Genomic DNA, 26690 nt, shown 5'->3' with positions numbered 1-26690 from the left:
TAAATATATATATAAAAGGAGGCCTAGCATTGAGGGACAAGTATTTTGAATCATCAATGCTTTCTCCTGAAAGATTTGCAAACAAGGAGGAAAATAATGGCAACTTTCACATACCAAGGTATAGAGAAGTTATTGTGGCATATACAGGCTGTTATAGTTCAAACATACACTGTATACATCTACTTTAAAGAATGTATTTACAAAATCAAAATGACGTAACTGTAGTTCAGGCATTCAGTATGGACCTGGGTGCCTATTATGGACATGGGATCAGACACGTTCCTGCGTTACTGAGAACCTGAACTTTCTGAACTGTATCAGACTCAAGGACACACTCAGCTGCCATGAAGTGTGTCTGTTTAGGAATACAGGGAGTCCCCTACATATAAATGAGTTCTTAAGTCCAACAAAGTTAGTCTAGGTGCCTAACCGACACAGCCGCTTTACAGTACCGTGCTAGGTTCCTGCTCTTGCCACAATACAGAAACAGAAAAACCATTTTTAATCTTGCAGTACAGTACCTTGAAAAGTACAGTCATACAACAGCTGGCACTGAGTGAGCAGCTAAGAAGAGTTACCGACTGGAGGAGGGAGACAGTAGAGCTGAAGGACCGTCAGCAACGGGAGATGGAGGGCAGGTGCAGCTTCACTCACACCTGAGCTGGATGGAACATATTTACATCTTTCCAAGTTCGAAACTTGCAGGTTTGCATGTAGGGGACTTCCTGCAGTAATCAGCGAGACAGCTCAGGCTGTAGCTTCCCAGCAGAAGGCGCTAGATTCTTTGGGCAGAAAAGTACCAGATGATAAAACTGCTTTACATTTTAACCACAAAAATGACGTGCAGTGGCCAACAGCTCCTGTTATATATACACATATATTTTTTAAAAATAGCCCTGGAGAAGCTGAAACCCAAATAAATAGTTAATTCAAAAGACTCCTTGGTTACAGAATTTATATAAAAATGACTCACTCCAAAACTGATTTTCCTGGTTGCCATCTATAACAGACTGGGTATATGGCAGGTGTGTTTGGATCTCTATCCTCATTGAACTGTGTCTGATTTTCAAGCGTTTGTCCAGGTGCTGTGACAAAGCCATCAGAGAGGTAATGTTTTCATAATACAAAGGACTGGCACCAAGCAACTTGAGAATTCTTTTAAAAATGAAAAGAATTTGAAAATGAAAGTCAATGCCTTTCTCCCACATTCCTGCACAAATTACAAATGAGAAAATGAAGAAACACAGGAAAGCAGTCAAGAAAGACAAAATAATTCAGCCACACACAAAGTCAAGGCTCTCTAGTTCCTCCTCAAGGGCTATAAGTAGTATCTTGAACCACACCCTTGAGTTGTTTTGCAGGTATTAAGATTTCCTACCAGGTGAAAGAAGTTACCTGGCCGCTGACCACCAGCAACGTAGACCCCAGTCGGGCAGGAACCAGAAAGCTAAGAGTCCCCAAACATCACCCAGTTACTCACCATCAACCAATCAGAACCGTACATGAGCTGATCACACACCCTGTGCCCCCCCTCCCTCGTAGTCTTTTGGGCTTTTGAGCACCAGCTGGCCTGTTCTCCTTGCTTGCTGCCCTGCAGTGAACTGGGCTGTGATAACACCAAGTGCGGTGTCACTCGCCTGGTTCTGCCGAGTGGACTGGGAGAGTGGATCCAAGTATCCGGTTGCTTACAGAAAGCCTGCGAGTCATTCAACCTAAGGCACTAAAAGCCCACTGCGCGTCACCAGGAACTGCTGGAGGACATCTCCTTGAGCAGTGTCTTCCGACATCCAGTGAAGGTAAAAACAAGCACCCAGTCTTGTCATCTGCCCACCTGCCCAGCACACATCTGCCGCGGAAGCTCCGAGCTCCTGGCTGGGCGCACTGGGCAGGGACTTGCCCGGAGTTCTCTGTCCCATCAGAGGGAGGGCCAGAACTCAATCCCAGGGCTCCAGGCTTGAAGCACGAGCTGACACACACACTTTGAGGGGACAAAGGAAACCAACAGTTCAAAGATAGGAGGACACAGAACTAACCGGTCAGCCCCTAATGGAAGAGAAACACCACTTTCAAAATGGACAGGCTGTGTGCTGATTTATGAGGGCTGACTTTCCATTTCAGCTTCCTGGGAAAGAAAATTCCTGTGACAAACTGTGGAAAGACAGATGTTATCACAGACATCACATGGCTCAGGATGGAGCCAGGGAAATCAAGAAACCTAAGCTGTTTCTTGTTTCCCTTCACTGGAAACCACTATCTCCTTAATTCTATCAAACTTTCTATAAAAGGCACAAGGCAGACCTAGAAACTTGGGGATACCAAAAACCATGATGGAAGGCTCTAGTTAGAAACTCTGTCTCTCCCGCTGGCCTGAGAGGCTGCCCTCAGTCACCTTCCGTTTTCCGCTTAGATCCCCTTTCCCCTCGAAGAAAATGTAGCTTTTGGCCAGTGTCACCTGCGGCCCAGCAGGGGCCGGCAGGCTGCCTGCTCTGGTCCATCCGGGCCCCGCAGGCCACCTGCGCTGGCCCAGCCCAGGCTGGCTCCTCTTCCTGCTGACTTTCTGTGCCAGTTGGTTTTCTGCAGTCCTCCCCACACGCCAAGGTCCCCTCTGCCGGCTCCGCCCCGGGTTCAGTCCTAGGCCTCCCTCTGCACTGATGCGCGGAGGGAGATGAGTCCTGGGACGCAGTCTGCACCCTCAGCTGAAGGAAACGGAGGCCCCAGGCCCTGCAGTGAGGGCTCCTTCCAGAGCTGAGGCCGCTTCCTCTGAGTCTGGGACCAGCCCCCTCCCTGTCGTGTCGTGTCACAGCCTCTCTGCAGCTTCTGTAATCAGCATGTCTCAGGTCCGAGCAAAACCTGGAGGTTTTCTGTTCTTTACTAAACAAACATTCGTTTCACAGAAACCAGCCCCAAGCTCGTCACTGTCCACTTATGTTCGAGCAGGCCTCGGGTTCCCCTCTTTCAACGAGGACATTAATGAACCCCGCTCAGCAGCGCCCTCGAGCGTCCTGGAGGCCAGTCCTCTCCCTGCCAGCCGAGTCCTGCCCGCAGCGGGGCTCCCACCGCGTCTCTCATGAGGCTTTGGGGAGGGCGTTCAGAGCCCTGGGCCCAGGACGGGCCAGGCTCAGACAGCTGCGGGGCCAGCCCTGTCATCGCCCCGTGACGAAGGTGGGCGCGTCCTCCTCGTCCTCCGTCCCAGACGCCTCCTCGGAGCCACTGGATGGCTGCTCCTGGGTCTCACTGGATCCTGCAATCACACGGCATTTGGATCAGCGATACACACATCCACTCGGAAAACTGGTTCCCTGAGAATGGACTGCTAGAGAAAACCCAGGCGCCAGCTGTCCCTGGACTGGACAATGAGGAGCCAGAGAGGTCCTCACGCCCATCAGCCCCCAAGGCCACCCCGGGAATAAATGGCCAGTCCCAGAACCGACCTACCACTGCTGGGGGGGGTGGACGTCATCCCTCTAAGAGGGTCCAGCCCACACGAGATCCTGACACCCCAGAAATCGGGCCTCACTGCTTTTTTATATGTGGTCCCCTCCCTAGTCCATCGTCTTGGCAAGGCAACGCCCCCAGCCGCCCTTTGCCATTGAACGAGGCTGACTACACCTGCTCACGTCCCTGCTCTCGCCCCGTCTGCAAAGGGACTTTCAAAAACCACGCAGCAGAGGGCCCCGACCACAACAAACATGTCAGCTCCCAGCTCTTCCCACAGACCCAGAAAGCCTCCCGCCGACACTCCATGTGCGCCTCTGAATCCCACTGTCTTCCCTGGCGTGTCTGCCAGTACCCACAGTGCCGCCGAGCAGACTGAGAGCAGAGCACCAAGACAACTTGTTCCCGACTCCTCCCGCTCCCCCTCTTCTTGCAGCAGGGCAGGGGGCGAGAGCCGGGACGAGGCGGAGCCAGAGCCCGTGGAGCCCGCAGCTGCCCTCCAGCTCCCTGATGACGCCAGGCGGGCACGGTGGGCGCCTCCTGCAGGAGTGCAGGAACTCATTCCAGCGCCCACAGGCACGCAGAGCTTGGCTACTGCTGCCACCTCATCACAGGACCAAAGAGCTTCAAGGCCTGGGGGTGCCCAGGGCACAGGATGGTCTATTATCCACTTTCACACCATTGGCTGGGACACTAAAGAGTATTCACAGCAAGGGGTTGAAATCATCCCTACGATTTAATTCCTTAGGATTTTCCTCCTCCTTAACCTCATGCCAACGAGAATGAGAAAGTACAAATGATGAGCATGTTTTAGTGGCTAAGATCTGCAGCACACCTGTCACACGCCAGGCGCTGTGTGAAGCCTCTGCACGTCTATACCCCCTTGTTTAATTCTAACAATGGTCTATGAGATGAGTAACACTCCTCCATGTCCATTTTACACACGAGGAATCAAGCTCAGAGAGGTTAAGTAATTTGCTAATCAAGGTCTCCCAATCAATAAAATCAGGACCTAGGATTCCAAACTGGACTATGTGACTTCCAAGCCTCTGCCTACCTTGCCTGCAAAAACGCAAAGGGAAATGGAGACAAGAGAAACTCGAGGTGACAGTCATAGAAAAGAACGAGATACAGCCCTCTGCAGCAACGTGGACGGACTGAGATGGTCAACTAAGACAAACATCCATGGCATCACTTACACGTGGAACCAAAAAATGACACAAATGAGCTTTTTACTAAACAGCAACAGACTCAGAAAACAAACGTATGGTGTGGGGATTCTGTCGGGGAGGGATCAATTGCATACACACACTGCTACATACAGAACAGACGGTCAACAAGGCCCTGCTGGACCGCGCAGGGAACTCTACTCAGCACTCTGCAATGACCTGTAAGAGGGCTTCCCTGATGGCGCAGTGGATAAGAATCTGCCTGCCAGTGCAGGGGACACAGGTCTGCTCCCTGATCCGGGAGGATCCCACACGCCCCAGAGCACAACTGAAGCCCGTGCACCTAGAGCCGCCGCTCCACAGCACGAGAACCACCGCCACGGGAGTCCCCCTCTCCACAGCTAGAGAAAGCCCACACAGAGCAGCAGATCGGGGCAGCCGAGATAAACACATAACCTCGATGAGAAAAGAATCTGGAAAAGGACAAATGTGCAACCGAACCTCTGCTGTATACCCGACTCACACACACTGTGACTCTATCACGCTCCATACAAAGAAAGAAAAATGAGGGGCAAGCAGCAACGACGAGCATGCTGAGTGGGCATGGAGGACGCGGCCTAGTCACACAGTGCGGTGATTCGGCCTGAAAAAGGAAAAAAAGCCTTGACGGGGGCTGCACCGGGGGTGAACCCTGAGGACACTATGCTGAGTCAAACGGGAGTCACAGGATGACGAACGCTCTATGCTCTGTTACAGGAGGCCCTGAGAGTCCCAGATTCGGAGACGGAGAAGGAGACGGGTGGCTGCCAGGCGCTGGGAGGAGCGGCGAGTGGGGAACTGCTGTTTCAAAGACACAGGAAAATGAAGAGAGTTATGGGAGTAGATGATGGTGATAATGGTTGTACAATAATCTGAATGTATTTAGCACCACTGAACTGTACTGATGGTAAATCTTGTGTTATGTGTATTTTACCAAAATTGTAAAAAAAAAAAAAAAAAGAAGAAGAAGAAGGTGGGGGCAGGGAAGGGGAGAAAGAGAGAAAAAACATGCTATGCAGAGACCAAGTGAAAAACTAGAGAGGGACCAGACGCGCAGCTCTGAGCTCCCGGGACTCCTCGGGCAGCGCTCCCTGAGCACTGGTCTGAGGTTGTGCGCACTCAGTCTCCACCCTGAAGGCAAGGCGCTCGGGGGCTCTGCCACGTGTACACCATTCCCCATTCACCGGCTGGGGAGCTCTGCTCTAGGACCTGCGCTCCCAGGGTGCAACTGCTGATAATTTGTTTTGTTCTGTAACTTAGTCATCACAGGCCAGCCTCAAGCCTGAGAACCACCAACCACATCCAAAGAGGTCTGAACAGGCAGGACAAGCGCACAGACTTTCATCTTGAATTCTGATCTTAAAGGGACTGGACAGTTAGAGACGTCTTTGAGCTCACCGAGTAGATAGCATGAGCAAGGCTCAGCCTCCCGAGTTGAAGAGATGAATGGACAAGGAGTTACTGCTGAAAATAAATGGTGGCAGACATGTCCAAGGAAGGCTGTGGGGATCTGATCCTTTATGAATCTTGTGATAGGTGAGTGTGTGGAGATGGCTGCTGGTGGGCAACAGAACCACAGCGGAGTGGTGGCAGCGCGAGGAGACATCATCCCGTCACAGCCGGGACCAGTGCGAACGATGGCTGCGCGCATCAGAGGCTCAACGGTGTCCACATGCCCCCTCCCCTGCATTTTACGATAAAAACTGGGTTGTGTACATTTTATTACTGAACACTTTTGTTAAACTTTTGTTAACTGCTGGAGGAAAAAACCCAGTAAAACACTCATTAATCTGGGTGTCTGGGGAATGTGGTGTCTGGATGCCCGAGATGCTGGCTGGCTGAGGAGAGCTCAAAGCACTGCTTGTGGCTGACAAGCTCTAAACACAACTGGTTCCTGCGCGCAGGAGACAGGCTGTCGGAGCCTAGAAGTGTCTCTCTCCGAGATGAGAAACTTAGGAATCTGAGGACAACTGAGACCCAACGCAGTCGTTTGGCTCTTCAACAAAGTTATTTCATTCTCCAATAAAAAGAAACAGGATTCAGAGGCATAGCTGAATCCTAGGTTAGGCGCTGAAAATACGTAAGACAAGTCCGGACTACCTTGTAGTACCAGGAAGTAAGGAAGTGCTGGTTGCAAACAAAACAAAGCTCCCAAACTCCACCAATGATGGGAGTCTGTGAGAGGGACAGGAACTATATAAAAGAGCCCCCAGTGGCCAAAGCTGCAACAATCAGAGCAAGAAAATAAAGTAGTATTGGATTAAACTTAAGAGTAGAAAATAAGCATCTGAGAGTCCACAGTTATAAAGAAAATGAGGACCAGACAAATCCATGCAGAAGAGTTTCAAACAGCTGATGCAGCGCCTCCGCCCTTATGGAGGGGCTGCGGAACCCCCACCCCTTACGTGCAGGTCGCGCAGGGTGACTTCCTTCCAAAGGGTGCAGCGTGGGAAGGGGAAGCAAAGAGTTGCCATCCAGTAGAGGACCCTGAGGAGCTCTGCCTGAGGAGGGCATCAGGGGCAGCATCAATGGTGACAAGTCCTCCTGATAAGCATCCAGCCCTGACGTGAGAATGGACCCTTATCTCTGTGGTCTTCTTCCTCCAAATAACTAACTCATGAGAAAAACGCCAGGCAAATCCCAACTGAGGGACATTCTATGGAACACCCGACCCTTGAAACTCTCAAGGTCATCAAAACAAAGTCTGGGGAACTGTCATCGCACAGGAGCCGAAGGCTACGTGATGATTAAATGTAATGTGACACCCTGCATGGGATTCTGGAACAAGAAAAAGGCACTAGGTAAAAAGTAAGGCAACAGAGTATGGGCTTCAGCTGCTACGCGCATCAAGACCGGTTCATGAGCTGTGATGGATGAGCCACGTTAACTTAAGATCTTAACAACAGGGGAAACCGGGCACATGGGAATTCTTGGTACTATACTACGTTTGGAGTGTTTCTGTAAATCTAAAATCATTCTAAAACCAAGATTATTATTATTATTTTTAAAAGACACTGCCTACCCTCAGGGAACCGAGACTGCGACTGAATAAACACATTATGTGATTTAGCAGATTCTGTAACCAAACCCTGTGGGAGCAAAGTGGGAGGCTGGGGTGGGGAGGGACAGTGGGGAAGGTCTTACAAGGGGAGGAAGGTGCAAGATGAGCAGAAGCTTTCTGGGCAGACGGGGAGTTGGGAGCACGAGAAAGAGAACACAGAGGCCTGTGCAGGAGCAGAGGTGGGAGGACGGTGACAGAAGCTCGGTGAGCAGAAGACACGTGGAAGGGAGCCAAGGTCAGAGAACAAGGGCGGGGAGACGGGCAAGGGTGGGCATGTAGGGCTGCTGGCTAGCGTTCAAGCAGTCACCTCGGGGGTCAGCGCAAGGCCAGTGGGGAGACACTGTGTGGGATCAGCTGTGCGCTCTGTGGGCGCCCATTACTGCCTGGTCCCTCAGGCCCCTCAACTGTAAAATGGGGATAGCTGTAGGGCTGCTGTGAGGATTTTGTTCATACCTCAGAGCACTTAGAACTGGGGCTACATAGTAAATGTTCAATAAATGCTAAGGACTGTTACAAGTAAGAGTGAGGCCGCTCAGTCCTGTCTGACTCTTTGTGACCCCATGGACTGGGGCCTGCCAGGCTCCTCCACCGTGGGATTTTCCAGGCAAGAGTACGGCAGTGGGTTGCCATTTCCTTCTCCAGGGAATCTTCCCAGCCCAGGGACTGAACCCGGGTCTCCGGCACTGCAGGCGGACTCCCTACTGTCTGAGCCATCAGGGAACTGTAGGGGAACAAATGGCAATCCAGCCTGTTCTGGAGAGCACTTTGGCGGCTGTTCAGGGTGGGTGGGGAGAGCATGGAGGTTGCTACCACCGTCCTGCCAGAACTGGATTTATATTTTTGTACGTTTTTTTTTTTTAATATGGTAAAATGCACACCATTGCACATTGCTGATGGCTGTAGAAACTGGTACTACTTCTTTGGAAAGAAACTGGCAATACATTTCAAGAGCCAAAAACTCTCTTTATATTCTGTGATCTAATAATTGCCACTGCTGGAATTTTACCCAGAAAGGGGGAAGGGAGACAGGTTCATAAATTCACTAAAATATCTTCTAAAGAAGAGAAAAACTGGAATCAGTCTAAAGTCTAACAAAGGGAAAGTGTTAGGTATATCACGGCATGTCAATTGCTGGATATGATCAGTCACTGAAAAAGTTGTGAAGGACCAGAAGTGCTTATAATGTTAAATAAAAGTAAGCAAGCGGAAACACATTCATACACTACAATTATAACTACATACAGATGATATGTTCACATGGTGAGATTAGAACAGAATGGACAGGGACATCCCTGGTGGTCCAGTGGCTGGGAATCTGCCTTGCCATGTGGGGGACACGGGTCTCATCCTTCATTAGGGAACGAAGATCCCACACACCTCAGGGCAACTAAGCACCAGCAGCGCAACTGCTGAACCTGCGCTGCCATAAAGGATCCCGCATGTTGCAACTAAGACCCAACAAGTCAAATAAACAAACATTTAAAAGAGAAGAAGATGGACAGAAAGAAAGGTGATTAGGGTGATGATACTTGACCTTTTCCCACTACTCTTACACTACTGTTTACAGACAATTTTAAAATCTAGGTATCTGAGATTTTATTCACAAGACTGTAAGAATACTAGGTAAAATGCCACTGAGTGTTATTGAAGCTGACGTTAACTTTAATAAAAACAAAACAAAACAAAAACCCAAGACAACAGATGAATGAACAGACTGGAAAAAAAAAATCCTTCCCTGCACAATGGAATTATAAGAACATGGGAAAATATTTGTGATACAATGTTATGTGATAAAAGGACAAGTATAAATATGATAATTATGTAAATAAGTTTATATGATAAATGTTAAAATTGAAATAAGCATCATGAGAATGTTAAAGTGATTTTTTAAAGTAAGAATTACGGATAATTTTTTATTTTTAACTTTTTTTCTTTCCTGCGTATTCTAAACATTTCTAAAATGATCCTGTATTACGTTTACTCTCAGAAGACACAAAGGATATGCATGGTTTCCCAATATAGAGAGTACGTGGCACTCAAACAGTTCGATCCAAAACAAACTGAGTGTCTTCCCAACACCAGATACCAGCTGAAATAGGAGTTGTATTAACTGTAGATGCTTCTGTCCCTCTCCCCCATGAGGAAAACACTCAGCAAAGGTCTGGAGACATTTCTGTCAGTGACGAAAGGGAGGGTGGGTGCTGCTGGCATCTAGGGGGCGGAAGCCAGGATGCTCTTAAATATCCTACAGTGAACAGGATATCGTTCCTCACAACAAAGAGCCATCTGGCCCAAAGTGTCCACAGTGCTAAGGCTGATAAACTGCTCCTCCCACCCCAGTTTTGAAATAATCACGACAGGTTCGGTGAACATCCGTCTCTCAATAATGTAAAAGAAATAGAAAAAAAATTTTTTTTCCTTTTTCAGAGAAGTCTGTTAACTTTCATTCATAATGTACAGTAGCATTCTCTCTATCATGTTGTCTATTACATCCTCAGTACTCATTTACTGTGTAACCAGAAGTTTGTTCCTTTTGACTGCCTTCATCTAATTCCCCCTTCTCCTGACCTCTGCAGCCCCAAATCGGATCTCTTTTCCTAGGAATGTTTGGAAGTATCAGTACTGTATTAGTTCCTGGTATACAACATAGTGACTCACTATTTCTGTATGTTTCAAAACGATCACCACGCTAAGTCCAGCTGACACCATACAAAGATATTAACGTTACTGATGATACTCCCCACACTACACATTTCACAGCTGTGACTCATTTATTTTGTAAGTGAAAGTCTATACCACTTTATCTCCCTCACCTGCTTCTCCCCGACCCCAATCCTGGAGAAACCGCCCTGGATGTACTTAGTAATATATCACCTTAAGGTTTCTCTGGTAGGTGAGCCAGGGTCACGATTAACAGTGGTGTTAGAATATACTGTTTGAGGATTCAAGGCTTTAATAATCCAGACTGGCTTAACGCCACCCTGTGGTATCATTCTGACAAGTCTCACTTCACTGAACTGCTGGACCGGCACAGACAACAAGCTGGGATATTTCCTTCCCAGCAACAGGACCGGAACTCCTAGCCAGCTGCCCGTCACCACTGATTGGAGAGGAGCCAAGAAGCTCAAGCGCTTTAGCTCCAAGTCCGTCAAGAACCCAGAGGCGCACTGAAGCCACCTTGTGGCGGAACTGAGTATCACCACATTAGATTTATTAATTCCAACCACCTAGAAATCCTCCTTTCCCGCTCACAAAATGAAAAACAAGCAAGGAACTGAGAGGTGCGGAAAAGGCACACAACCGCCTTTAGGAAGTTATCCCCAGAACACTCCGCCCTGCTCGTTCGGTGAGAAGCATATACAGCCGTGCATTACTACTCATCGTTTCAAAAATATGTACAGGTGCGAACTGCACAGGAAGAGTGGGGCTCACGTACTGTAACAGTGAGTTTCAAGCCTGACTGAGGCCCACAGCCTACCTGGAAACCGAAAGAAAATTTCACTAGTTACTCCAGGGTATGAGGCTTTCTGACGTTTTCTAGTCTGTCTTATGCATGTTTGAAAAAAATAAAAATCTGTAACTTCTAAGCTAACTTCATGCCCCAGTAAGTAAAGGATCACAGTCCTCAGTCTGAAAAAACACTGCACTACTACAATGAGACGTGGGTGAAGACATTTATCCTTCTGACAGAACGGGAGCTCAGGACAGGAGGAGACCCAGGGCCATTTTAATCAGGGCAGACACCCTGGGTGCAATCTATCCTCGCTGAGACTCTTAGCCTCGGGCAAATGAAAGAAAAGGGACCGGAAACTGCGTGGTGAGAGGGTGGCGAGAAAGGAGGTTAAGAAATCTCGGCTCTGGGATACTGCCACCTCTCTCCAATTCTGTAACTGATTACTAAAAAGTTACTCTGATTCCGCAGACCCATCACAGGTTCAATAAATACAAACTCAGAGCAAAGTAACCTCAGTTTCTTGTTCCGAAAGGGTTCTTGGATTTACAGGGGAGGGAACTCCTCCTCCCCACCACACCCCAAAGATGGTATCTTCATTACAGCAAGGCATGCGGCAAAGATACCAAGTTGCAGAATTTCAGATCTAGGAAGAGCTTATCATTTTACATTTTAAGGGGGGAAAAAAATCTGCTCAAAGAGATGCTTGAGGTCAAGGTGAGCCAGAGAGAGCGCTGAGCTAAGACCCTATGGATTCCATGCTTACTCCATGACCTCGAGTGACCTCTCAGTTTCCTATCTCACCTCTCTGGGTCAGATTAAAGAAGAGGGAATCTGGCTGATTCTTGGCTGGAGAATAACTCCACCCAGGGTTTCAATGAACAGGTCCATGCCAGCCTAGATGGAGCTCCCTGGCCCAGTCTGGCTGGCTCAGCATTTTTACCAATGACAGAAAGGGGGCATGTGCCCATCACAACACCAGAAAGACATGGTAACGTGCTGAATCCCAGAATCAGAATTCAAAAGGACTGTGGAGACCTGAACCAACAGAGCCAGTAACACCAAGCTGAAATGTGCAAGAGCTAAATGTGAAAGTCCTGTAAGTGGATTCAAAAACCCAAATAGGGCTTCCCTGGTGGTTTAGGAGTCCGCCCTGCCTGCAGGGGACACTGGTTAGATCCCTGGGCCAGGAAGACAACACAAGCTGCAGAGCAACTAAGCTCACACACCACAACTCCTGAGCCTGTGTTCCGGAGCCTGCAGCCGCAGCTACTGAGCCCGCCCACCGTAAGAGAAGCCACCACGGTGAGAAGCCTGTGCACCGCAACTGGAGAAAGCTCACACACAGCAACGAAGACCCAGCACAACCAAAAAAGAAGAAAACCACACTCCCAAAACAAATGGAGGGTGGGTTCCAGGTAATGCAGAGCAAGCCCATTTGACTGTTTCTCCACTGAACACTGCTTATAGCACCAGGACAGAATGCATGGACTCTGAAAGATAAGCAGCATGGGAGAAGAGACCGGAATACAAAGTGCCACTGGAACAAAACTGCATTTCCTGTTTTTTCCTTTCTTCTCTCCAGTATCCCTCGGCCTGGACTCGGGGCGACTCAATACACAGAAGCGGAGACTGGGCACAGAGATTTTGGAGAGAAGCCTTCGAGTTCCAGCTCAAGGAGTAAGAAGCTGGGTTCCCAATGTTCAGAGGGAGGGGAAACGCTTCTGTCTTTTCTCACTCTGCCAGCATCAGGAGGGCCACAGTGACTGTGGTGGCAATGGGGACTTGCTGCACAAAAACTGGAAGGAGGGGGGCCTTTCTCTCTGATCAGAGGAGCCGCAGTCCTGAGACGGCCAGGCAAACTGTTACTTTTCTTCCTCGTCCTCCCACCACAGCCCTGGATGCAGGGCAACTATACGAAGCGTGTGGCAGAGTAGGTAACTAGAGCCCCGACTTTCTGGCTGGAGATCTGAAAAGGGGAGCTCCAGGGAACCAGGAACTACCAGGGAGGTCACGGAGAGATTAGAAGAGACATCATAAAGTCGTTTATGAACTCCTGGGGTCGCCCTGACAGCACATGCATGGATCTGGCCCTAATCATCCTGCCGAGCACTTTGAGAACCGAACTCAACTCAACCCTGACTGGCCACTGGGTGGCACCCGCAGGACACATCTGGAGAGCACAGCTAAAGCTTTAAAAACCCTGGTTCCGGGAGCCACAATCCACAGGAGGCCGATCAGAATCTGTGTCCTGAACACAACCAGGATGACTGTCTGCTAAAACAAACATCAGCAAGATCAGAGTCTCATAAGATTCAAAATGTCGAGGATCCACAGAAAATTACTCGGTATGTGAAGAGTCAGGGAAATCTCAACTTGAACGGGGGAAGACAATCAACAAATGCTAATGTCAAGATAACCCAGATGCTGGAACTACCAAACACTTCAAAGTACCCATTGAAATATTTTTCCAAGAAGAGTGAAGAATCTTGAAACAAATGGAAAGACAGAAAATTGCAGCAAAGAAAAAGTATAAAGAATCGAATGGAAATAAAAACTTTTCTGAAAAACGTAATTCACTGGATTGACTCAATAGTGGATTGGAAATGACACACAGGGAAGAGGCAGCTCAAGGTCAGATCAACAGGAACTATCCAATATGAACAAAGCAAAAAAAAAAAAAAAGGTTGGAAAAAATCCCAAATTTGACGAAGACACGTGCTTACCAATGACTCACATAGCTCAGTGAACTCTAAACGCAACTCCTGGACAAATCCAAGGAAATACATGTCAAACACATCGTAATCAAATTCCTGACACCTAAAGATATTGAAAGCAGCCAGGAAAAAACAATGATAGGAAAACAATCTGAATAATTGCTTTAAAAAAAAAAATTAGAAATGGAGGCCAGAGGAAATGGAGCAGCATTTCGAAAGTACTGAAATAAACACCTGCCAACCCAATATTCTTATCCAGGGAGAATGCCCCCATGGGAACAAGGGTGAAAAAAAGATAGACACCTATGAAGAACAGCTAAGATAATTCATAGCCAGCAGACCTATTCTCAATGAATGGCTTACAAGGAGTTCTTCTGACAGAAGGGAAAGAGGACAGAAAGACTGACAGAAAGAAGTCTGGAACGTGAGGAACGAAGAAAAAGCAACAGAAATGGCAACTATCTGGTCACAATTCAAGACTATTCTCCTCCTGAGTCTGAAATATATTTGATGATTGAAAATAAAAGATAGTAATAAAAATAGCTCTGCTTCATAAAAACAGAACATGATCCAGCAACTTCACTTCTGGGTATTTATCTGAAGAAAATGAAAACACTAGTTCAAAATGATATATGCATCCCAACGTTCAATGTAGCATTATTTACAAAGCCAAGATATGGAAGCAACCTGGGTGTCCACTGACAGATGAATGAAGAAAGAAAATGTCTGCACATGCTCGCGTGCACACACATACAAGCAACCTAGGTGTTCACTGACAGATGAATAGAGAATGCAGACTGGTACACCTGTCCACTGACAGGTGTCCACACACAAACAGGAATATTACTCAGCCATAAAAAAAGGAATGAAATCCTGGCATTTGCAAGAACATGGAAGAACCTAGAGGGTATTATGCTAAGTGAAATAAGTCAGATGAAGAAAGACAAATACTGCATGTTTTCACTTATATGTGGGATCTAAATTTGCTTAAACCAGAAACAGACTCCACTGATACAGAAAAAAACTAGTGGGTGCCAGAGAGGAGGAGGATGGAAGAAAGGGCAAAACAGGTGAAGGGATACCAAGAGGTACAAAAGATCAGTTACATAATAAATAAGTCACAGTGATGGAATGTATGGCATAGGAAATATAACCAAAGATATTATAATAACTATGGTGCAAAATCTAGGATAATATCAAGTCACTATGTTGTACGACTAAAACTGAAATAATATTGTAAGTCAACTATATGTCAACTTAAAAAAAATAGTAATGTTATCTGAAGGGGTTTTCAGTGTATGGAGATATAATGCCTAAGACAACTGTAAGATAGGGATTAAAGAGATCTATGTACATTCTCCTTAAAGTGGTGAAATGCTGATTCTAAGCAGATTGTGAAAGCAGAATGAACAGAGTAAGCTCTAGAGGAAAAACTAAAAGGCTGTAAAAGGGAAATAGTTAAACACACAATGGATAGTATAATGTTCAAATAAATCCAAAAGATGGCAGGAAAGGAGAAACAGAAACAAACAAAAAAAGAGAATTTAAACAAAGTGGCAGCCCTAAAATCCAAACATTATCAAAAAATACAGAGACTGTCAAAATGGATTAAAAACATGACCCACATATCTGATATCTAAAGGAAACATATTTCAAATACAGGTAGGTTAAAATTTACACAGATGGTAAGGGACCTCTTAAAATCTGCTCCTCCATAAAAGTAGCAGTGTTGTTGAGAACACTGACAACAATCGTCAGAATCAACTTTTTCAGAACTCTAGAAATGTTCCCTGGATGGTTTGATTTAAAAAATAGTTAAATTTTGGTAAGAACAGCAAGTTTTGTGGTTGTTTTAACTTGTCCTCTTTCCTACTCCTCCTCCCCAGATGCAAGGAAGCCTCTCAATCAACAGCCTCCTAATCACAGTAGCTGTGAAAAGCCACGAGTAGCCCCTGGTGGGAGTTCCTCCAAAGTCCCATACCCAGAGCACTGTCCGTATTTGACCTGTCTGGCAGCTCCCTGGAAACTTCCACTCCCAAGGCTTGTCTTCATTCAATCTGACTCAGTGAGAACAGCCTTTCCGAAAGGTTATTTGTCAGAAACCATCAGTGGCAACTGTTTAACATCATAGCTGGCTGAGGCAGTGGTAACAGTTGAAACAAACAAGAAACTGACCAAAAGTAAAAGAGGAAAAGCTGGTAATCTAGAAGGCTAAGAGTCCCACATGACTGAGAGACTTCACTTTCACTTTTCACTTTCATGCACTGGAGAAGGAAATGGCAACCCACTCCGATGTTCTTGCCTGGAGAATTCAGGCAAGAATTCAGCCTGGTGGGCTGCCATCTATGGGGTTGCACAGAGTCGGACACAACTGAACTGACTTAGCAGCAGAAGGCTATATGCGTGTACACAGCTGTGCACAAGTCTAAGACAGACAAGCGATGGCCCTAATCTCACCTCTGGCTAACCTTGAGGCTCTGTGCAAGGTGAAGGCTAAGGCAAAGCTGTAAACTGCCTGCCAGAATGCTGAGGACATGCTCCAACACACACAGAATAGGCCCTTGGCAAGTATCAGGTTCAAAGCATTTCAGGAAATCTCTAATCTTCAGCTGACCACTAAGCTAACCAAGCAAAGACTTCAGCTGCCACATACAACAAAGAATATAAGCTTGCTTAGTTAGTTCAGGAAGTTCACTGAACACATAAACAGCAGAAAAGACAACAAGCAGCAAAAACAGCAAGTCCTGGGGAGGGAAGGTCAGATTACCCAGAGCCAAGGAGATCTTTTCATGTCTCAATATACTGGGGTCCAAGCCATAGTACCTTCTTCAACAGAACATGAGACGGACACCTGTGCCCAACCCTCCTGGCCTTGGACCAAGTATGCCCACATTCCTCTGTGTGTAGGGGCTGGGGAAGGACAGGGGACATGATGAGGCAGTTTACTTGAGGGATAAGGTCCAAGCCATCACATTTTTGGCACTGTAAAATAACTTCTCAGAAATGGTGGGCAGCAGGCTAAAATCATGTCATATATAGCGTGTCACATGGTGGTGATTTAGTCACTAACTTGTCTGACTCTGTGACCTCATGGACTGTACCCCACCAGGCTCCTCTGTCCATGGGATTTTCCAGGCAAGAATACTGGAGTGGGTTGGCATTTCCTTCTCCAGGGGATCTTCCCCACCTAGGGACTGAACCTGGGTCTCCTGCATTGCAGGCGGATTCTTAATGAACTGAGCCACCAGGGAAGCCCATTATAGTACATTTACAACCCATAAGAAAACTAGCCCTAGAAGGGGCTGCTCATATTTCAATATGTCAACGCAGGTCTGATTTTATCTTAACAAAAATCACAACTGTCCAATCAGGAAATGTGTCTAGTCAATCATAGTATAGCCCCCAATTCAGTAAAGTGGTGATCAGTTGTCATTTTTTGGGTCTCTTAGCCTCCTTGATCCTTCCCATCTGGGACCTCTCTCTGATTCTTAGCCCAGGGGCTCCCAAAGGAGTGACTGGCACCGCTGGCCTTGTGGTGGGTTCAGAAGTAGGGAGGCCTGTGGAATACTGAGACATTCCTCGCCCCTACTACTCCTTGTAACAAAACCTCAATTCTGTCTAGGGTGGCAATGTACCATCCATCCAGTGATGGATCATGGTAGGTTAAGGATAGTTGTGACAGTTCTGTTTTCTGTTCATCTAGCCTGATGACATCAAGTGACCTGGTACTGACCAATGAGATATAAAGTAATGCCTGATGGGCACTTCTGGGGGATTATATGCTCTCCAGTTAAAAAAACAAAACCAGACAAGTGCCACTTCTTTTCCCTCTTCTTTCTGCTTTAAACCTAAGTATGATGCCAGGAACTGCAGCAGCCACCTCATGACCCCAGGATCAAGGTCAAAAGAACGGCAGGGATGCTGAGCTTGATAGTACTGACCTGCTCAACCATACTACTACCAGATTTCTTGCTATGTGAGAAAAAAATAACTCCTCTTTGCTTAACTACTGCTAGTTGAGTTTTCTATTTCTTGTAGCCAAAAGCATTCTTAACTGACTTGCTAAATGACTCAATAAGAGCCAGAGACACAAAAACACTTTTGCTGGAGACACTCCCTCAGTCTTTCCTACTGGACAAGAATGAGCCAGGGTGCAGCCTGGAGCAGCTGCAGCTACTTTAGAACCATCAGGAGGAAATGAGCCCCCCTGAGGACAGGGAGCCAGGGGACAGAAAGACAGTCAATGCCAATAACATCAGCGCTCCTTTACAAGCCAGGCCTGAAAGGAGGTCTGTGCTGGACTAAACACGAGCCAGGATCTTTTCTTTTTGGCTTAAACCAGCTTGCCTTTCTGACACTTGAAAATTAAATGAGTCGAAACTAACAGAAACAAGCCCTCATCTCTTCAGAGGCCAGCCAACCAGCTCCAAACTCTAAAACCTCATTCTTGACAGGTCAACCACTGTGACCAGCCCTGAGAAGGGTCACAAAAGGAAAGTGGGCACTACTCACCTTCACGTTGCTTCTTCTGTTCAAGTTTCATCTTCTTTGCCAGTAATTTCTTCTCTTTTAACTTCTGGCTACAAATGTAAAATAAATACACTAATTCTTTAATTACCCATTTTATATTTTAGAAACTAAACATCTACTTACAGAACCTTCAGCGATTTAGACACTACACAAATGTTACAACAAAATGAACGTACTTCCGAATGACTCTGCTACTCCAGCATCATCAACCTGCATCCTTCATGAATCAAGATCAAATTCTTTGCAGTCCTGAGGTGATTAAAGCAATCCAGAGATATTGATACTAGCGATACTTTTTCATTCCAAGATATTTAAGGACTACTTTTAGAATCCTGCTCACCTAACAGTTGAGGGAGCATTTATTAAAATACAGACCCACATGCAGCCTGTATATAGTCACTTAGGGAGGTTATAGGCCCTCCTTTCAGGGAGAGGCTAACTGTGACGTTTGCTCATAGCAACTTACTAAACCTTTCATTAAAATACAGACATAGAGGACACAGAAATCCACACCATCACTGAAGTGCTGACCCCCAAGCCTTGGAAAATCTGTAGCAAGCTGGGGGTGGGGGGCAGTAAATGAACTGATCTCTCCCCAGGAAGAAAAGTCATTTCTCTACTGGGGTGCGCCACTGTAGGTTTTAACACCCAAGACCTCAACAGGCCATGCAGGTGAACTTTTGACCACAAGAAGGATTTGTTCGCCAACCATCTATTTTTACATTTCCTGCCCCAAGTCTCGCTAGCTATGGGATGCCACAAAGCTCTCACCGCTTTTTCCGACGCTTTGCAGTCTGCTCCTCTGCAGCAATTTTATTCCTTTCCAGTCTCTTCTGAAACTCTGCATCCAATTTTTGCTGCAAAAAGCCACATCACTTAGACAAACTCTGGCATGACATGAAAACTCTACAAGTCACACCACTGGGGGAGCTATAGACACAGCCAGATCTCTGGGGCCACTTTAAGAAGTTGCCCAACAGGCGGGGCAGGAAGTCAACATATAGGTCTCTGACGCTGAAGCGACTCAGGTCATTAAGAATCCATTCATGCTCAAGTGAACTGAGACACAGAAGGTGAGAGACACACTGTGCATCTGGAAGGCAGAGGCGGCACTACCGGCTCTTTCTCACTAGGGCCTTGGAAAATGTTACACCGTGGTTTAAAATAAATATGTATTTGATTTTTGTCTACTTTTTTGACACATAGCTCCTAAAACTCTTATAAATTTCCTATTTAAGAGCCACAGGGGGATCTTTTACGATAATATTTAGTTTTGTTGCCAGTTTCTTCCTTAACTCCAGATATAAAGCTCCAGAAATAAAGACGAAATGGGTATTTTTTGTTATTTATAACCAGCCCCTTTCAACTATAGGAGTGTATGAGTGACTCTGGAAAAGCCCCTAAGAACAGGGCTGGTTGCCACGGGAACTTTCTGCCCCGCCTCCTTGACCTTCAGGGAGCGGAGAGGGGCTGAAGCTTGAACTAATCACCAATGGCCAAATGATTTAACCACGTCCACACAGTGAAGCCCCCAATCCCAAAGGGTGCGTGCGGAGAGCTCCTGGGCTGGTGAGGGTATGGAGGAGCAGAGTTCCTGTTCCTTCTCCCTGCACCTTCTTCCGTCTGGCTCTCCCTGAGTTCCAGTCTTTCATAATACACTGGAAACTAGTGGTGAGATACTGTACTGAGTTCCATCAGCCTCTCTAAGCAAATTAATGGCGCCTTGAGGAGGGGGACTTACAGCCAGTCGGTCAGCACAGATGACAATGGAGACGTGCAGCAGGCCTTTGAAGCTGGGGGTGGGAGACAATCTTGTAGGACTGAGTCCTTAGCTTTTGAGACCTGAAGTTATCTCCACATGGGTAGTGTGCGAATTGAGTGAAACTGTAGGACACGCGCCTGGTGCCACAGAACTGCTTGGTGTGGGGAAAATTCCCATAGATTCAGTGACAAGAAGTGTCAGAAATGTACTAAGAGTACTCAGAGTAAGGAGGCACACTAGAGTGTGTTTTTTCTTCAGAGACAGTGACCACAGGTCACCAGCTGGAGTGGCCAGAGGGCTGGGGCCATGGAACTTTTAAGTCCTGACTACTTACAGTTATTGACGGACAGATTCTAAGGCAGCATAACATGTACTGCCATTACTTATACATACATGTGCTACATATGTATATGTGAGTACATATATATATACATACACACATACACCCCTTCTATTATTTCTTCCTAGCAGCTATACCTGTTTCTAAGCCTCAGTTTCCACGTCTATAAAATGGGGGAATAATAATTCTTCCTTTTCCGAGCCTTTAGGAAGAACAATGAACTGCAATAACCTAAAGGCAAACACTATAAAAGTATCTTCAGATAAAACAGTGTCACCTCTACTTCTGGTAGTTATAGCCATAAAGGTCAGGGGTGGGGGGGTGTTCAAAAAGGGAGCCAGCAGCGGAAGAGGTGGCTTCATCACCTCTGCTGGTCTGCACTGCCAGGGCTGGGTGGTTCTGCTGAGACTGACGCAGAAACTCTCTTCCAGAGCAGAATTATGAAATAAAAAAGAAACGTCTCCTTACAAGAAAGGAATCAGCGTCTTTTTTTGTCCATGCTATGCAGCTTGTGTGATCTTAGTGCCCCAACCAGGGACTTAACCCGTGGCCCTTGGCAGTGAAAGTTCAAGTCTATTAAAATTGACTCACTGGACTGCCAGAGAATTCCCAGAACTTCAATTAGAGTTCAACTAGAAAGCAATGCCTTCAAGCTAAAAGCACTTGGTCTGTTTAGAAGCTGAGCTGTGAATGTCTGAAGCAGCTGCACTTTCCAAGGGACCAAGACAGAGCCCCCGCTGGCTGCTGGCCCTGGTGAGGGCTCCAGGAGGAGTCAGATGTGCTCTGTCCATAGCGGGGACACTCTTATCAGTCACTGTGGAAGGTAAGGATTCTCTTGCATCTCTCTTTCCTTCTAATCTCAGAGCCTGTCCTTTACCATGTGAAAATAAGTTTGCAACTATGTGGATTCAAGGTTTGTGAAACATTTTTCTGTATTTTCTCTGAGTTGTTAATCAATACATAAAACTTCGACTAACTGATGGCACTTGAGACAACTGTGCTCTATCTCCTGCCCTCTAAAGTAGTTTAAAAAAAAGTGCTCGTTAGTGTCAAGATATTAAGAAGAGGTGGCAAGAATACACAGAAGAACTGTACAAAAAAGATCTTCACGACCCAGATAATCACGATGGTGTGATCCTCACCCAGAGCCAGATATCCTGAAATGTGAAGTCAAGTGGGCCTTAGGAAACATCACTACGAACAAAGCTAATGGAGGTGATGGAATTCCAGTTGAGCTATGTTTCAAATCCTAAAAGATGATGCTGTGAAAGTGCTGCACTCAATACACCAGCAAATTTGGAAAACTCAGCAGTGGACATAGGACTGGAAAAGGTCAGTTTTCATTCCAATCCGAAAGAAAGGCAATGCCAAAGAATGCTCAAACTACCGCACAATTACACTCATCTCACACGCTAGTAATGCTCAAAATTCTCCAAGCTAGGCTGCAGCAATACATGAACTGTGAACTTCCAAATCTTCAAGCTGGTTTTAGAAAAGGCAGAGGAACCAGAGATCAAATTGCCAACATCTGCTAGATCACTGAAAAAGCAGAGAGTTCCAGAAAAACATTTACTTCTGCTTTATTGACTATGCCAAAGCTTTTGACTGTGTGGATCACAATAAACTGTGGAAAATTCTGAAAGAGGTGGGAACACCAGATCACCTGACCTGCCTCCTGAGAAATCTGTATGCAGGTCAGGAAGCAACAGTTAGAATTGGACATGGAACAACAGACTGGTTCCAAATAGAAAAAGGAGTACATCAAGGCTGTATATTGTCACCCTGCTTATGTAACTTATATGCTGTACATCATGAGAAATGGTAGGCTGGATGAAGCACAAGCTAGAATCAAGATTGCCGGCAGAAATATCAATAACCTCAGATATGCTGATGACACCACCCTTATGGCAGAAAATGAAGAACTAAGAAGCCTCTTGATGAAAGTGAAAGAGGAGAGTGAAAAAGTTGGCTTAAAGCTCAATATTCAGAAAACTAAGATCATGGCATCTGGTCCCATCACTTCATGGCAAATAGATGGGGAAACAGTAGCTGACTTTATTTTTTTGGGCTTCAAAATCACTGCAGATGGTGACTGCAGCCATGAAATTAAAAGATGCTTACTCCTTAGAAGGAAAAGTTATGACCAACCTAGACAGAATATTAAAAAGCAGAGACATTACTTTGCCAGCAAAGGTTCATCTAGTCAAGGCTATGGTTTTTCAAGTAGTCACATATGGATGTGAGAGTTGGACTATAAAGAAAGCTGAGTGCCAAAGAATTGATGCTTTTGAACTGTGGTGTTGGAGAAGACTCTCGAGAGTTCCTTGGACTGCAAGGAGATCCAACCAGTCCATCCTAAAGGAGATCAGTCCTGAGTGTTCATTGGAAGGACTGATGTTGAAGCTGAAACTCCAATACTTCGGCCACCTGATGGGAAGAGCTGACTCACTAGAAAAGACCCTGATGCTGGGAAAGGTTGAAGGTGGGAGAAGGGGCTGACAAAGGATGAGATGGTTGGATGGCATCACTGACTCAATGGACATGAGTTTGAGCAAGCTCTAGGAGTTGGTGATGGACAGGGAAGCCTGGCGTGCTGCAGTCCATGGGGTCACAAAGAGTCAGATACGACTGACCGACTGAACTAAGTGTCTATACACAGAGTTTTGCTATTCTTGACAGTGCAAAGCCATCAGTGACCTGGCAAAGCTGTGTCACAAGTCACCTGAAACTAATTACTGGAGATGAGCAGTAGCTGGAGAACCACCAACAGCTGGGGGCCGAGTTAAGGGCTGGAGGACACACAGATACCAGGTGAAAACCACCACGGCAATTATCCCATTCTGCTCGAAAATCATAAAGGTACTTTTTCAAACTCGATTCTGGCCAGGCCAATAAATATGTAAAGGATCACTACAGTCAAAATACTTAAAAAAAAAAATCTTTGAACAAATGTAGTGAGACATGTGAAATCTCCATAGATGGTCACCGAGAGATACAAAAAGATACAAACAAGAAAGACAACGTTTCTAGAGAAGATGACTAAACACTCTGACATCCATTCTCATTCAAGTTAAGCTGCAGACTCAATTTAAATCTAGTATAAAAATCAAGCAAGATTTCTGGTGTGGATAAAATAACTCCAAAACCCAATTCCAAAAAGAAAACAAGTGAAATGTCCAAGAGAATATTTCTTAAGAGCAATAGGAGAGAGGTTTCTGTCCTTTGCCATCAAGCAATGGAAAATTTAAGAGTTCTTACAGTACAATTTCTAAAACAATTCTCAATTCTTTACTTAAAAATTTTATTTATTTTTTGCCACGTCCCGCCTTGGAGGCTTGTGGGATTCTTAGTTGAGATCAGGTATTGAACCCAGGCCACAGCAGTGAAAGTGCTGAATCCTAACCACTAGACCACCAGAAACTCACAGATATTCTCAATTCTTAATCAATTATTATGAGTCATGAAGGAAAACTCAAAGAGGCAAAAACACTCGAAAGCACAGTACTCACACCAGACACACAGCTAACTGGAATTACAGGCATTCTGCCAAAAGGAGAGAAAATTATAGAGAAATAATAACTCCAGTGATGTGAGAGCCTGCCTCCTATTCCATGGCAAATGGCCTGGCGGGGATAGGGGACCCCGCTGGGCTCTCTACCACCTGGCAGACGCCCTCCCCTCACTCACTTCCTAGTGTGAGCACCCTGCTGTGCTGGGTGGACTCTACTTGACATCTGTTTCTCGTGCTGACTTCAGAAGGCAGCCCTCACTCAAGCCACACCCGGGTGTATCTACTCTTCTCCAATGGCTTATTTTCCTCAGGTTTCAGTGCACATGGCCTAAACCCCAGGCTTCAGGCAGCCTCCTGGCTCACTAACCTTTTCAGCCATGGCATCCATGTAGTCCTGGCGCTGGTACTCTCTCCGGCGCAGATGCCTGTACACATGGAATTCTCCGCTGCCAGCCCCAGCGCTTGAACCTAGAGCCAGGACAGTCCAGAGCTCTTGATGAGATCCAGTTACCAACACAGGCTACCCTTAATCAAAGCAGACCAAAGACAGATACCAGAAGTGATGGAAGGGATCAAGCCTGCCGTATTCCCCACTGTATCCCAGAACCTAGCACAGTAGCTGGCATACTGTAGGTATCATTAAATACTTGTTGCATGAATGCTGAATGTGAAGTCCCTAAGAATTCCACTCTCAAACAGTATTAACAGAACAGCAGATTAAGATTCAGAGAGCAGAAACCTAAAAGAGAGTCTGTGACCTTTCCCCTCCCCGAGCAGAGGATTTCACATGATATGCTAGGATTCTATTGAGTTGAAAAGATGCCATGATCTATAAAAAGTAAGTTTCAAACAGTATGTGCAGAACAACCACATTTTTGTGAAAACATTTTTTCTGAAGCACCAGTGGTTTTGACTATAAAGAGGTTTCCAAGGCTGTATCAAAATGTTACAAGTAGAACCATGGAACTACAGGTGGTTCTAATTTTTTTACACCTGTTCTTTACTCTTCTTTAGAACTGTGTTAATTTACAATCCAACAAAATAAAAACTATTCCACTTAAAAAAAAACAAGATATCATTAAAAAGCAAAGAAGAAGATTCTCTAATGCCAAACCAAAGCCAATAATATCCCTTCATTGAAACAGTAAAATATTGGAACTCCCCACCCCCAAGGGGATATAATTAACAAAAACTAGAGGTTTTATACTTACACTTTAAAAACTGTATTTACACACACATACACACACAAAGACATTACCCATTACATCTCGGACAAATTCTGGGGGAGGTCGAGGTGCCCATTCACTCATTTTTTCTGGAATTGGAACTGCTTTGTCCTGCAACATTTAAACATGAAAATATTTGTTATGTATAAACCGGTTGACAAAGTGACGTCTTTTACAACCAAAATCCTTTAACTGAATAGTGAAGTAAGGCTGCTTTGTTTCTTGGGCCCAAAGCTGAGTTTATTTTCTCCCATCTGGCTTTACTTCATCCTGTATATTCGGGTCCTATCACAGCCCACAGCCTTGTTAGGGCTAAACTCAACTTTCCAGGGTAGAACTCAGAACGTCAATCATTATCTATCGCTGGAGACCTCCAACCCCCAGGTCGCTCGGCCAATGCCTAACACTTAATGTTCTTTAGAATGAATTATTGTGCTAATCCAAGGACTCCATCTTTCCTGTCTAAGGCTTCCTTTTACACGAAGTTAAAGAGTCTTCAAGCACAGGAAGCCAGTCCGCAGCAGAAAGCTCACTGTCTCCGGCTAGCCTATTCCTTCCCAAGGTCTGACCCCGGACTTTGGCTCCTGAGTTCCCGCGTTCAGAGACGGGAGAAGAGGGCCCGCGAGCGCCCGGAGACGCCGGAAGGGAAGGGGTTTGGGACTCGGGAGGGCCGTCAGCCCGCGCCTCGTCTCACCGGGTTCTTCATGAGCCGTTCCAACTTGAGCTTCTGCTCCTCCGCGGCATTCTTGGGGATGATGAGCGCCTGCGGCTCCTTCTTGGGCCTCGGGGGTCTCACGGAGGACGCGGCCGAGCTCGCCATGACAGCTGCCTTCCCTGACGGGCGGCGGCGCGCGTGCGTGACGACAGAGTCGCGCGCCAGTGACGCAAGCGCAGTCTCCTAGGTGGGCGCGGCCGGAGCGGAGTAGCCCGCCGGAAGCAGGCTGCTGAATATTCATGAGCTCGAGGCCCGGGTGGGTTATTTTGATTAAAGCGGCTTGATTTCTTTTCCCTGTTTCTGAGCAGATCAGCGCAGCGAACGCCCACGTTCCTGGGGGAGAGGTGGCCCTGTGTGCTCGAGGGTCTGGCCCCCGCCGAACTCTGCAGTCCCGGCGCGAGTTGTGGCTTCGCCCGCCACCCTGCTAACTCTCTCGGCACCCCCAACCCCCGCCCCCGGGCCTTTGTTCCTTAGGTCTGGTCCACTCCCTCTGCCGTTTCTGATGATCTGTTTAAGACAAAACTGACGTCAATGTGTGCTCCCGGAGGACTGGGGCCGTATCTCTTTTGTCCGCCTCCAATTACTCTGCGCCTGGCACCCAGCAATACACCTCGGCCGAGTGAACGGGCCTTTCCTACGAGAAAGAGGAGCGCTGCCTCTTGCATCTGGGAGCTGGCCTGGCACTCACAGATAGACCTTGGGATTCTCCTGTTGGACATAGAAAATTTCCTAAA

General features: G+C 46.5%; 1 protein-coding gene across 1 annotated transcript; it reads right to left on the bottom strand.

Moving 5' to 3' along the window:
- Positions 1-105: 105 nt before the first annotated feature.
- PRKRIP1 (PRKR interacting protein 1) lies at positions 106-26126 on the bottom strand. Its single transcript, XM_068968325.1, has 6 exons — positions 25936-26126; positions 25274-25352; positions 24383-24483; positions 19174-19259; positions 18385-18452; positions 106-3241 (listed from the first exon to the last, which is right to left on the bottom strand). Exons 1-6 carry the CDS (start codon positions 26059-26061, stop codon positions 3144-3146), a joined length of 558 nt encoding a protein of 185 aa, XP_068824426.1. The 5' UTR covers positions 26062-26126; the 3' UTR covers positions 106-3143.
- Between the last annotated feature and the right edge of the window lie 564 nt (positions 26127-26690).

The sequence above is a fragment of the Capricornis sumatraensis genome, chromosome 3 (assembly GCF_032405125.1).
Source record: "Capricornis sumatraensis isolate serow.1 chromosome 3, serow.2, whole genome shotgun sequence".
Classification (NCBI taxonomy): Eukaryota; Metazoa; Chordata; class Mammalia; order Artiodactyla; family Bovidae; genus Capricornis; species Capricornis sumatraensis.
Note: the sequence above shows the minus strand (reverse complement) of the source record. Positions and strands in the feature narration are given on the sequence as shown.